The 12,623-nt window shown below is 39.9% G+C and overlaps 1 protein-coding gene across 1 annotated transcript; it reads left to right on the top strand.

The window, feature by feature from the left end:
- Positions 1–1,201: 1,201 nt before the first annotated feature.
- Positions 1,202–12,025, top strand: LOC113010698 (serine/threonine-protein kinase OSR1-like). The gene is made up of 17 exons (XM_026149888.2): positions 1,202–1,432; positions 2,325–2,437; positions 3,415–3,523; positions 4,378–4,519; positions 5,217–5,272; positions 5,375–5,484; positions 5,610–5,711; positions 5,906–6,039; positions 6,175–6,223; positions 6,328–6,393; positions 6,582–6,704; positions 7,183–7,218; positions 7,334–7,483; positions 7,912–8,014; positions 8,111–8,179; positions 8,825–8,889; positions 9,046–12,025. Exons 1-17 carry the CDS (start codon positions 1,363–1,365, stop codon positions 9,118–9,120), a joined length of 1,572 nt encoding a protein of 523 aa, XP_026005673.1. The 5' UTR covers positions 1,202–1,362; the 3' UTR covers positions 9,121–12,025.
- Positions 12,026–12,623: the final 598 nt, after the last annotated feature.

Genomic DNA, 12,623 nt, shown 5'->3' with positions numbered 1-12,623 from the left:
ATGGATGTTTTGTAATGGGTTTTTTTTTTTACCTCATTTATCTTAATTTTTCTTTTATTTGATTACATTGTGCCTCTGTAAACATGCTATACAAATAAAGCTGACTTAACTTGACTTGAATGTGTGCTTTGTTTAGACTACAATATCGAGACAATGGACTACAAAATGTGTGTCTTACTTCAACCCAGTGTGCTCTTACTGTGTTGTTCGATGCAGGTCAAATTAAAAACAAAGATGTAGCCAATAAAATGGAATAAATCCTATTAGTATTAATTTACTGCTAGAGAGATGAGCCAGATGAACTCATTGTCTCCTCTCTGTTTAGGATTTCTGTGAACTGAAGTTAAAAAAGGCATTATAATCCTAGGTTGGCAATACGCAAATAGATATTTGTAAAAAGATAATACAATAATAATCTGAATTTACATGGCTTATGTAAATCATTTTTTCCCTCTCCAGTTGTGTGATACTTTAACTGTGAGCTGTTATTGAAAATTCAAAATATAGCAGGTTATAGAAATGGAAACAGCACATACAGTAAACTGTCGTCATTAACAGAATGGTGTTTTTGTATAAATTATGAGATGGGATTATCTTCTCACCAAGGTTCAGTGGCATGCTAAATTCTTTTTAATTTACTTAAAGAAGATATGTAAAGTCGTTCCACAAGTAACAGCTTAAATTCATTTGAGTCATTTGTGATGTTATTGTGTTTTGGCGGGTTTATTTAATGGCTTTTTGCTGAGTCAGTTCAGCGTTTTAGGAAAAAACACGGTCAGTTTTTAGGAGTTATTAGCACAGTTTGGTGGAACAACTTGATAAAACTTTTTAAAGTAAAAAAACACTTTTTACTGCACTGTATTTCATTGAAGTAACATAAATTACTCAAGTAACCTAAAAAACAAAACACACCCTATGTTCTGCTATTTATCGCGACTTCATCGTGACAATGGGAGTGAGTCACATTCCCCTCATTAGCACCCCCTGCCGCCCATAACTGAAAACTATTCTGAATGTGCGGGTAAAATTGATTGAAAGAACTATAATATCCGTAAGCATACTAAACCCATTTTCACTTAAAATCTATTAAAGAAAACTATACATTTTGCCTTTGTTTAACTAAACGTCCTTAAAGTTTTATAGCTTGCCCCACTCAAGATGGCGCCTTCTTCGTCCCTCCTCTCTCTCCATACGTCACGCCATTCGTCAGTAGCGCGTAAAGTTGTGTTGACAGGAGCGGCAGCAGGAGTTGTCAGCGGAGCAGTAGCAAGCTTCATCGAATGGAGTAATCACAAAGCTAACATCAAACAGGCGTCTCTTTTTAAATTCAGAAGTGCTGTTTATACCATTTAGACCACGACCATGGCAGATGACCAGTCCTCTCAGCCCTGGTCCATCGACAAAGATGACTATGAACTCAATGAGGTGATAGGTGAGAAGCTTAGCTTGCTAATGTTAGCATTGTAGCCTTCCCTGGCTTACACTGTCGTCGGCTGTCAGCTGCTATTAGCCAAGTAGCATTGTATGTCTGCAGCTAGCAGAAGTACAATTACGACCCATAGCTACACTGCAGTAACGCTAACAGCTCAGAAGTTTTTCCGTAGAAGGGCAAACCGATTAACTGTCTCTGCTAGCAGGAGACATAAAGTAAGGTTGTATTCCTGCTATCCGGCACGAAGCTAAACGGCTAGCTAAAGCAGTTTAGCTTTAAGTACGTCCAGATTCTTCCGTTGTTAGAATGGGTGGTGCTCTTTTGCCCAAGGTGTGATATGGCATGTAGTGAATCAGTCATACTTTACACAAGTTCAAATAACTGGAACATGACTTTGATCAGAAGAGTTAGAGAGTTAGGGTCATTTTCACAACGCTGTTGAGTTTGGCTTGATCCTGCTTCTTACAGTTAATGACTTTATTCAAGGATTTTATTGGCATGTATTCACATGAGGTGAAACTAAATTTGCACTCAGTTCCCGGTTAAGAACATGAATAAGAACACACAAAGATCAATATTTGCAAAAAAAAACAAACAACCCAAACAAAAAACAAAGATAAAGAAACATATTTACAGTGTGAATTAAGTATAACTAAGAAAACGATTAAAAGTTTCCCAAAACGTGTGCACTGAATGTAGCTTTCTTATGTCCGTTACTTTTTTTTAAAGAGCAACAAGGACTACAGTCTACAGAGAGAGACTAGTCTCCAGTGTGAGAAACATGTCTTTACTCTGTACTTGTAAGACCCAGTACAGCGGTCATATGCTGACTGAGTATCAGAGACCGCTCCACAGTGGGATAGCTGGACTTTTTTTTTATTGGTCTCTTCAGGAAGTGGAGCCACTGCAGTTGTCCAGGCAGCTTACTGCAAGCCGAGAAAGGAGAAGGTGGCCATCAAACGAATCAACCTGGAAAAGTGTCAGACTAGCATGGATGAGCTTCTGGTAAGAAACTACAGCGGAAGGTGGTGCAGAAATTCATGTTTGTGTTTTGCTGAGAATGTTTTCCATACAATCTGCACAAGAGATTGATTAAGCAGTTATCTGAGAAAAAGTTGGAAAGATGTATATAATAACATTCCTTTGAAAGGAGGAATAATAGACAAAAATAATCAGTGAAAGTTAGCTTTAGTTTAATCCAGTGAATTCAATACGTCACAAGTCAATACCTCACTATTGCTATTGATTTATATTTACTGAATCAATAGCTGTAGTGCAAACTCCAGTAAAAGCTGTTAGTGCCATGTAACAGGTTTGCTTGTTGGATTAATCACTTACCTGAAAGTAAGAATTCATCCAGGATCTTAAATAGACTCTCAACATTTTATCAGCTGGATCTGTCACACATTATACATCTTAGGACCTTTGTCAACCACTTTAAAGTATTTTAGAGCATTTATTTTGTTTAACTTAAAGATCATAATCACGAGATGTTGGAGTAAAACACCAGAGATTACTTGGCTTTGCCGCAGTCTTTTCATTTTTATCCCCAGTTGATTATTTCTTCTTAAGGACCATCATAGCAGTGTATGCTGTCTGCTGTAAATATTTTATTTGATTTCACTATCTTCCTACTCAGTTCTTATATAATGTCAAGCTCCTGAATCCTCTTATGTCTAAATGCTGGGTTAAAAATGTCTTTGCTTGGTGGCTTTGTAATAATGTTGAAGCTGAAGTTTTCAGGTTTTGCTTTTTTTAATAGGGGAGATTTTGTCTTTGAGGAAGAGCACACATTAAGCTGTTGCATTTCGCTCTCACTTGAGCCAGCTCTTATTAAATATTCGAAAAGATCAAATCCTGTGACTGAGATCGAGTTTGTCTTTTTAAGTTTAACATAAAGATTCAGTTTGTGCTTGGCTTGATAGGCCACAGTTGATGCTTCCTGGGTGACCTTGTATCCAACATTTTTCTTCTGTGTGCAGAAAGAGATTCAAGCTATGAGCCAGTGCCACCATCCAAACATTGTGTCTTATTATACCTCCTTTGTGGTGAAGGATGAGCTGTGGCTGGTGATGAAGCTGCTCAGTGGTGGTAAGTGTTGTTACACTGATGAAACCTGTTCCTAATTTGACCTGCTCTTGGCTAACCTGTCTTCTTGTACTACTAATAAGCTCAAGTTTGAACTTGGAATGAATATTGAGATTAACTTCCCACAAAACCAGTTCTTGAGATTTATTTTATGGGCTTCTTTAATTTCACGATCATTTCTGTGAGAACACACTTATGTGATAAATCCACTACTGATTTAACACTCTCTGTTTAAACCTTAATGTGTTCTGCATCTTTTCTGCAGGATACATGCTCCATCATTTAGCATAGAGAGGGAGATTGTAGCAATGTTATACCACACTGTGTTGATAGTAATGGTGAGTAAGTCTGTGTGCAGACCGGCTGTCGGTCTTATTTTGTTCATATTTTTGCTAAAATATGTGCTTCTGTGTGGAGTCTAAAACCAGCTTTAACCGACTGATTGATGGTTTACCCATCGAGGTTACGCCCTCTTTTGTACAAGTTCATAATTTCATATTGCACTATGTTGTCAGGGAATTTACTGTCTACAGTTTTTGCCACTGTTGTCTTTTGCATATGTAAATGTTTGCACATCTATTCCACCAAGTGGAAACAAATTTGCCACTACTTTATTCCACTGGTTGTTGTGCATGTTGCTGCTGTACTCTGCGGGGTTCTGGCAGGTTGTATTTTGTTTAGTTAACAGGGCACAGCTGCAGGGTTTGTTTACAGTATAAGCCTAGGTTGAATTCCACTTGATGTTCTTTTAACCAACTGCCATCTTGGAAACTCTCTCCATGTGCTGCGAGCACATCTTGTGACAAGCCTCTGCCTGTCTTTCCCTCTTCCTCACTCACTCGCTCGCTCTTTCTCAGGCTCGGTGCTGGACATCATCAAGCACATCATCTCTCGCGGTGAGCATAAGACCGGTGTGTTGGATGAGGCCTGCATTGCCACCATTCTGAAAGAAGTCTTGGAGGGGCTCGAGTACCTCCACAAAAACGGGCAGATTCATCGGTAGGTTGTGCTGATTTATTGCGCAGCAGCTGAGTGATTACTGTACACAGTGTTTGCACTCTCTGTAGCTCACATGTCCCATCGTACACTGCCATCTCAACTCAGTCAGGCTCTGGGCCTTTCATCTCTGCATATGAGTGTGCGGTTTGAACTAGACCTCACTCCTTCAATATTTAATACAGTGAAGCTGCATAATTGAGGAGGTTTGTTTTACATAAAAGTTCCTCCCAGGAACACTGTGGACCACCAGTGAAAAGAAAGGCCTCTGTATCCTGGATGTGTGACAACTGTACTTGTTGTAAATTAACAGTCCCATTCACAAAAAAAATAATGTCAAAGGAGCATTTCCAGCAATCTATTATGTATTTAATTAGATAAATCTAATAATAATAATCATGAGAGATTAGATTTTCTGATATTTTAAGAGTGAATGATTATTCAGTCAGGCTGGGCTCAGGGTGACCCATTCAAGTTGTTTGCGCATATTTCCACTCGGTGTAAAGCATACAAACAGAAAACAGGTGGATTAAAATGAACCTGATCAAAGGTGAGGCTTTATCGTGTTTCTGTGGAATAGTAAAATATTTGGAGTGTTGTTCATTTCTGGAGCCGAGCCACATCTGTGTCGGGGCACAGCCACTCTTTGTGGGCTTCTAATTGTAGTCTGTGGTTTAATCCTCCTTTGCTTCATGCACAGTGATCTAAAGGCTGGAAATATTCTTCTCGGGGATGATGGCTCTGTGCAGATAGCTGGTAAAGTGTTTCTGCTTTGTCTGCATTTACTGTGGTTTGTGGCATTTGAGGCAGTTTTTCATCATCTCCTATTTGTTGTGTTTCATGCACTCAAAACGCCAGACTTTGGTGTGAGTGCCTTTCTAGCAACAGGTGGAGACATGACGAGGAACAAGGTTCGGAAGACGTTTGTGGGGACGCCGTGCTGGATGGCCCCAGAAGTCATGGAGCAGGTATAAGCCTCGCTTGCTTTATCCCTCTTCTTTCCCTCTCTCCAGTTTCTCTGCAGTGCTACAAGCTTGGATATAAAAGGACAACTCGAGCGCTTTGTTCACTCGGCTCTGTTTTCAATCTGCAGGTCCGTGGCTATGACTTCAAAGCTGACATCTGGAGTTTTGGGATAACTGCTATTGAACTGGCCACTGGGGCAGCACCATATCACAAATACCCACCAATGAAGGTAAATATGTGCAGAGTTTACAGTGATCCAAACAGCTTCTTTGTTCCACGGTAAAAAGCTCAAAGCTCAGACCATTTATAGTGTGGAGAGGTTTGATTCTGTGTAAACTGCAGGACATTTAACATCACCATTGTAAGGATATCTTCACTTTTTAGTCTGTTCACCAGCTCAGGCTGATCTCTGCCTGTCTGTAGGTGTTGATGCTGACCTTGCAAAATGACCCTCCCTGCCTGGAGACGGGTATTACAGATAAGGAAATGGTGAAGAAGTACGGAAAATCGTTCAGGAAGATGCTGTGTCTGTGTTTACAGAAAGATCCTGAAAAAAGGTTACTCTGCAAAACCTTTTTCTTTCTTTTTTTGAGCAAACTTCCAGACCCAATTTGTGCTAATTTTTCTGCTTATTAGATTCCCCTGTTGCTGAACAAATATAATGAAAAGCCTCGTGTTTCTTTCCTATTTAGGCCAACTGCTGCCGAGTTGCTGAAGCACAAATTCTTCACGAAAGCCAAGGTGAGCCATGCATCACGGCTATAAAAATAAGCTGAAAATATTGCTGTAGGTTTCAAAGAGAGTATTTATAGATCCTGTAAGAAATGGTTGCCTTTGTGTTCCAGAACAATGAGTTCCTACATGAGAAGCTCCTGTATAAGGGTCCAACAATAACAGAGCGATCTAAAAAGGTACATAATTTACTCATGCACTGAATCCACGCTCACCAGTATTTCTGTGCATTGCTCTTATCAAGACAAGGTGTGCTGTCTCGTCCAGGGCGTGTCCCAGTTTTCCTAACGCTCTGCCTAATGATTGCTGGGAAATTCCTAGAGAGGACGAATGAGTCACTGTTGCTTCTCTTCACTGCGCCTTGTAGGTGCGTCGTGTGCCTGGCTCAAGCGGCCGTCTCCACAAAACGGAGGATGGTGGCTGGGAGTGGAGCGATGACGAGCTGGATGAGGAGAGCGAGGAGGGCAAAGCTGCTGTAGCAGCTCTGCGGGTAAGGCCCTGCATGCCTGCGCCATCTGATAGTCCAGGTTATTTTATACGGCTGCTATTTCTCAGTGCACAGCGTCCTTTGGCCAGCAGATGGTGCTGCTTTACTGTTAGTTTGAGCATATGTTTAGCCAAGCAGGAATGCAGTACTAGTGAGCTCCTCTGCTTACTTAATTCATGTTGAGATTAGAGCTCAGAAACTCCAGATTTCAGAACTTTATTCGACCTAAGAATAGCGGGGGTTTCAGCAAGTAAAGATGCAATTATTGTGTAGAACTGTAGTTTGTGTTGTTTTGTTTTTTAAATCTAATTACTGATTCTGATTTTTACCCCCAAAATGACAAATTAAAAAAAATAAAAATAAAAGGAGCTGGAATTATAATTGGCATATCACAATTCATGCTAAATGGCATGTGTCCATGGGGCATTTTTGGAGAATTGCATGTGTTTAATCCTGATAATCTGTCATGTCCATTCTGCAGTCACCAAGAGTAAAGGACGGGCCCCAGAATATGGAGGTAAGTCCTCTTGTAGTGGACATGACCTGCAAATCTGTCTTATGCCCCCCCCCCCCTTTGATTTGCATTTATGTAAAATTGACTACTGATTAATTTTGAAATTGGTATCTTGTAGCTTTTCCCACCAGCAGATGGCTCCAGTGCACATCTGCAGCCACCTGGCGTGGCACATGAGAGATCTGCGAATGCAGGTCCAACAGGAGAACACGTGGCACCACAGGCTCCCGCTCAGACAGCGAGCCCTTCACACGGGCCTGCTGTTCAGGTAACAGTTACCTAAAAAGTTACAAACAGAGCTTTTGGGACAAATGAATTTTTGGTGGCGTATTTGTGGGGAAGGCATCCACAACAATACTCGTTCATGAAGTAATTACACTTAAATTCTCAAGAATAAGTTCCCTGTTAGAAGCATAGGTTGTTTTGTTTCCCCCAACTCACCCCTGCTGTTTTTGATATTTTCACTGGTATCTTGTTTTGTGACCGTAAATCCCATTTTGTTTGGCATTACATGTGTTTTAAAGATGCGTGGTGGAGTTTTCTCCAGACCAAATGCATTTTAAGCACAGTTGTGGATGGGAATTGTAGTCACCCTGCTCTGCGAGCGATGTGGACACCCAAGCTTGTGAATGCGATAACTCGAGAACAAAGACACGTGTTCCCAAACGTAAGTCCTTTACTATTTTCCTTCGATAGGATCCAGCTGCCTCATCCAGCGTTCCCATCAGTCTCGTCCTGAGATTGAGGAATTCCAAGAAGGAGCTCAATGACATCAGATTTGAGTTCATGCCTGGCAGAGGTAGAAATATTCCCAAAGCTCTTTCTTCTCTCTCACGCTCTTCCACTCCAGTCTCTTAACTCTGTTTGTGGTTTATCTTTTCACTCGTGTCCTCAGACTCTGCTGATGGAGTTTCTCAGGAGTTGGTCTCAGCTGGTCTGGTTGATGGAAGGGACTTAGTCATCGGTGAGTCCGACAGAGCCCTACATGTTGTGATATTATTGCTAAGATAATATGTCAATATTAATGATTGTTTTGCATTCAATTCTTTCTTTAAACATGGTATCAAGTCTTGCAATTAACTGAAAGCGTTTTAATGCTCATCAGTAAAGCTTGTTGCAGCCTCAGTGTTCAGAGTTCTCCGCTTAGGTGTTGGGCATCACAGCAGCTGGATGCAAAGTTCACAGTGCAGAATGCAAATCTGTTGAGTTTTTTCATATTGTTCCAGATCGGTTGCTCGCATCCTTTTGGGTCTTTTCAATAAAATCAGCATTTAGGAAACAATCTAACTACTTCTATTAATCACAAATGCTGTTAACATTTGTAGGGTGTCTCGTCATCGTTGTCATCTTCTCACAACTTCATAGGCTTCTATTACACATCCAAATTAAATTGTGAAAGCTGGTTCCGGCGACCCACGTGTGTTTCCTTCGATGCAGCAGAATGATCTGTATGATGTCTTTGCTGTTCCTTTGCACACGTGGGTAAAGGACATTAGCCACATCCTCAAGGAAAATTTGAGCTGAGCAATAAATCAGAATTGAGCACTGAGGTCTGCAGTGAATGTAGCCTTAGTCTGCTCACAGCTTTCTAACTTTCCTGTCTTTACAGTTGCTGCCAATTTGCAAAAGATTGTTGACGATCCACACAGTAACAAAAATGTGACCTTTAAACTGGTGAGCACACAAACCGAGTTATTTATGAAGTAATGCTGTGACTTTCTGGTACAGATATGTCGCATATTCATTGATTAACACAGTTTGTGTGTATGGGTCAGTATTTCTTCTCAGATATTTAGTAACAACAGTTAGTTTTGTTTTTTCTTTTTCCAGGCGTCTGGAGTGGAAGAGTCTGAAATTCCCGATGATATTAAACTCATTGGATTTGCGCAGCTCAGTATCAGTTAAGTCCAACCAGAGCCAGATACAAAGGACAGAAATAAATGGTATGGCACAGCTGCATTGTAGTCAATTCCAAAAACCACTTCTGCCAAAGGGAGGAGGAGGAAATGATGAAGAGAAGGAGGCATAAGCCTGGTAGGAGTGTAACACTACTGCAGCATGCACGAGGACCACATTGAGGGGGTTCAGTTCATCACAGGAGTCACTCTTGAAAAGTTTACAGTGCGCTTATACGAGGGGGAAGAGATGCAATCAGATATCAGTTCCTATTTTCTTCCGGTTTCCATTCTTTGTCTTCATACACAAGCACAATCCAAGCCGTCTCCTGCCAGTACTGGAAACGATTGCCTTTTATTGTTTTATAAAAAAAAAAAAGCAAACATTTAACTGTGCCACAAAACTCTGAAGTGTCGGGCCACCTTTGTGTGGCACTTTATGATACATTGAAATTAAAAAGCAAGTTCAGCCTTAGTTACTTTAGACCTTACCAGTGTAACTGGTGGTAGTTTGTGTACTCTGTGTATTTCACATGTACGCCTAAGAAAATCCCCGTAATATCGATACAGATATGTCGTAGCATAGGCTTTTTGTTTTTGTTTTTTATGAAAGTCCATAAATTCCGATGAACTTTTACCTATTATGTCAAAAAGGATCCAGCCCGAGGCAGTGTGATCAGCTCTCTCCTCCGCAGCATCTGTGGTGGTTTTGTCAAAACATAACCAAGGATTTTAAGCTCTAACTGCACTGCTTAAATCAACTGTAGCCCCTCTGTCCCACAGTGCCACCCTCGGTCAGTTGGCATTTATCCCAAGGTATTAAAGACACATTATTTTCACAGGTTGAGGGAATGCCTGATATTCTTGTACTATGCAATAGCTGTTTTCTTTTCACGGTATGTGGTCACTGGTTACTAATCATTTCCTTTGTGTTGGATACATTTTCTTTCTTTTTTCGTACCTCATAAGGAGTTCATAACGAGTCAACCAGCCAAACTGACATCGCTAAGAGCCCATTGTAAGATTTAACTTTCATATCCACAAACACGGGTAATGACTGCTTCTCTTTTTCTTTTCTTTTTTTTTATTCCCCTTTAAGTTGTCATCGAATCTCGCAATAGCTGATTTAACAGTTCTTACAATTCCCAGATGCTGGTTTTGAGTGCTGATGAACTTCTGTAAAGGTGCACATACTCATATGAAGCTTAGAAGGGGAAGACAGCTAGCCATGCAGATAGCTATTGGCTTATTTGCCTCCACCCCAGTACAATGGAGATGAATGGGATTCTGCTTTCAAGCACTGATTGATGGCATTGCTGCTTCATCAGTGGCTGGCATGAAATTTACTACATGTGTATACTTATATATTCTGTGCACACTGGTGGTCCTCAAAGTTTTTATTTTCTTGGTCAAATGTTTTGGCATCGCCTCGATTGGCACGAGAGTTTACAAAGCAGCTGCTCGGCATTCTTGTTTTGTTTAAATGATCTCAGACCACTATACATTGGATTGTCACTAAATTTGGCACAGGTATTAAGGACTCCTTGTCCGCTTTGCTCCCGGTCTTTTCCTCTTTTTTCACTATCTGGTCCAAATTTCAGTTTGTCTGGTACTTAATGTTTTAACACGAACACTCATCACAAACACACTGAGAAGGTGAGCATGGTCGATACACTTGTTAAAAACATGTTAGAATGTGCGGTGAAGGTGTCACCATAATACTGGTAATGACTATGTTTAAAATGTTTTAAAAATACACACTTGTGATGTAAATAATTGCAGCTTTGCTCAGTTATTTTGCAGATTCTTTCTACTTCCCTACACTCGTATTTTGAGTCTTACTCATTTGCCAAAACACAATAAATCAATGACAGCATTATCTTGGTTTGTTTTTGTTTTGTTTTTTTCCCCCCACAAATTTCTTTAAAGCTAGCAACCTTTTAAAAATCATTGGAAGCTTTTGTTGTCACTGGGCAAGTTGTTTCAGTACTGTAGTGTCTTTGCTTTATGAACACCAAGTCACTCATCACTCCCAGTGTAGCTCTGTGGTGGTTTTGGACCATGTGCAGAGGGCTGTGACACAGCTCTTAGTTCAAGGACTGATGTAAATGGTGTATGTTAACATGTTGTAACTGTACATATGATGGCAACTCCACGCACTGTCGCACAGACATGAGGTTTGTATGTAATGATGTCGTTGCATTGACTGTTGAAGTGTACATGTCAGATTAAAGGAACATATTACTTGTAAATATTGATTAAAGGCAAACAGATTGAGACTCATGTTCAGCACGCAGAATTCAGTTTGTTTTGTAGTGTTTTCCACTGTTGGCCTTTGCCTGAGCATCACTAATCATGTGTGGATTATTCAGTTGGTTCATATGTTAACATGCACATTTTTTTTTTTTAATTACATTGGGCTTGAAGTCACACTCTGCGTTGATGTCATGATATGTAGTGTTTCCTCATGGAAGCCAGTTACAGGCTGATTGATAGATAATTTTAACTAGACGATGAACGGCACAGGTTACCCTACCCTCTGTGTGTGTATGTGTGATTTGGTCATTAAATGGTTGCTTATCAAAGACTTTCTAAACATCTTCCTTATCGTTTACTTTTAAAAAGTCATTCTGCCTCTTATGAGGGCACTCAGTGATTAGTATTATTTTTAATCAATTGATTGGCATGTATGTATGAACTTTGTTTTACAGATCAGTACCTATATTTAAAAAAAAAAAAATACGCTTAATCATAAAATGTGTATATCCACCCATGCTTAGTTTGAAGAGTATTTGTGATGAGATGCAATGGTGATTTACCAGTTTGATACATTGTCAGTAAATTTCAGCACATGCAAGCTGATTGTTTTTTGTTTTTATTTTATTTTAGTTGTTGAATAAAGTTACATGATGGTATTCAATGAGTGTTGATGCTTTTATTTAAAGTGTCCTGTCTTTTAGTAGCACTGGGTTTTCATACACTCACACCCACCAAAGTAGAACTGTTAATGAGTGGGGGGAGGGGATGAGTTCCTACACACAGAAACTTAGACATTGCCATGTTATACTATGTTTCATATAATGTAATGACTGAAACAACACTAATGGAAATGATTAAATAAACAGATAAACACATGAACAAGAGCCTATAGAGATTTATAGAGCATGTCTTGGAAAAGCAAAATGAGATTGGCACAATCGTGCCATCAGACACCTAATTCTGATTGGAAAAGCTCCCAGCACTTTTTATTTTATTTTTTTAAATTTTTTTTTCAAGTAAAACAAAATTTTCTTCCTTTCCAGCTTTTTTCTTTTCTTTTCTTCAATTTTTTAAATGTGAAAGCTGGTCTCTTTCAAACGCTTACTCTTTTTGGTTACATGAAGTTTTGTATTGTAGTTTTCATTTTATCCAGTCAGATCCAGAGACACTGCAGCACAGACTGGATCCTGAGTGCGGGTCGTAACCTGACAGAGGAGCAGCTCGATGTGAGGGTGGGACCTTCAGCAGGTGTTC

The sequence above is a fragment of the Astatotilapia calliptera genome, chromosome 18 (genome assembly GCF_964374335.1).
Source record: "Astatotilapia calliptera chromosome 18, fAstCal68.1, whole genome shotgun sequence".
Lineage (NCBI taxonomy): Eukaryota > Metazoa > Chordata > Actinopteri > Cichliformes > Cichlidae > Astatotilapia > Astatotilapia calliptera.
This window is presented reverse-complemented; position numbering and strand designations above follow the sequence as displayed.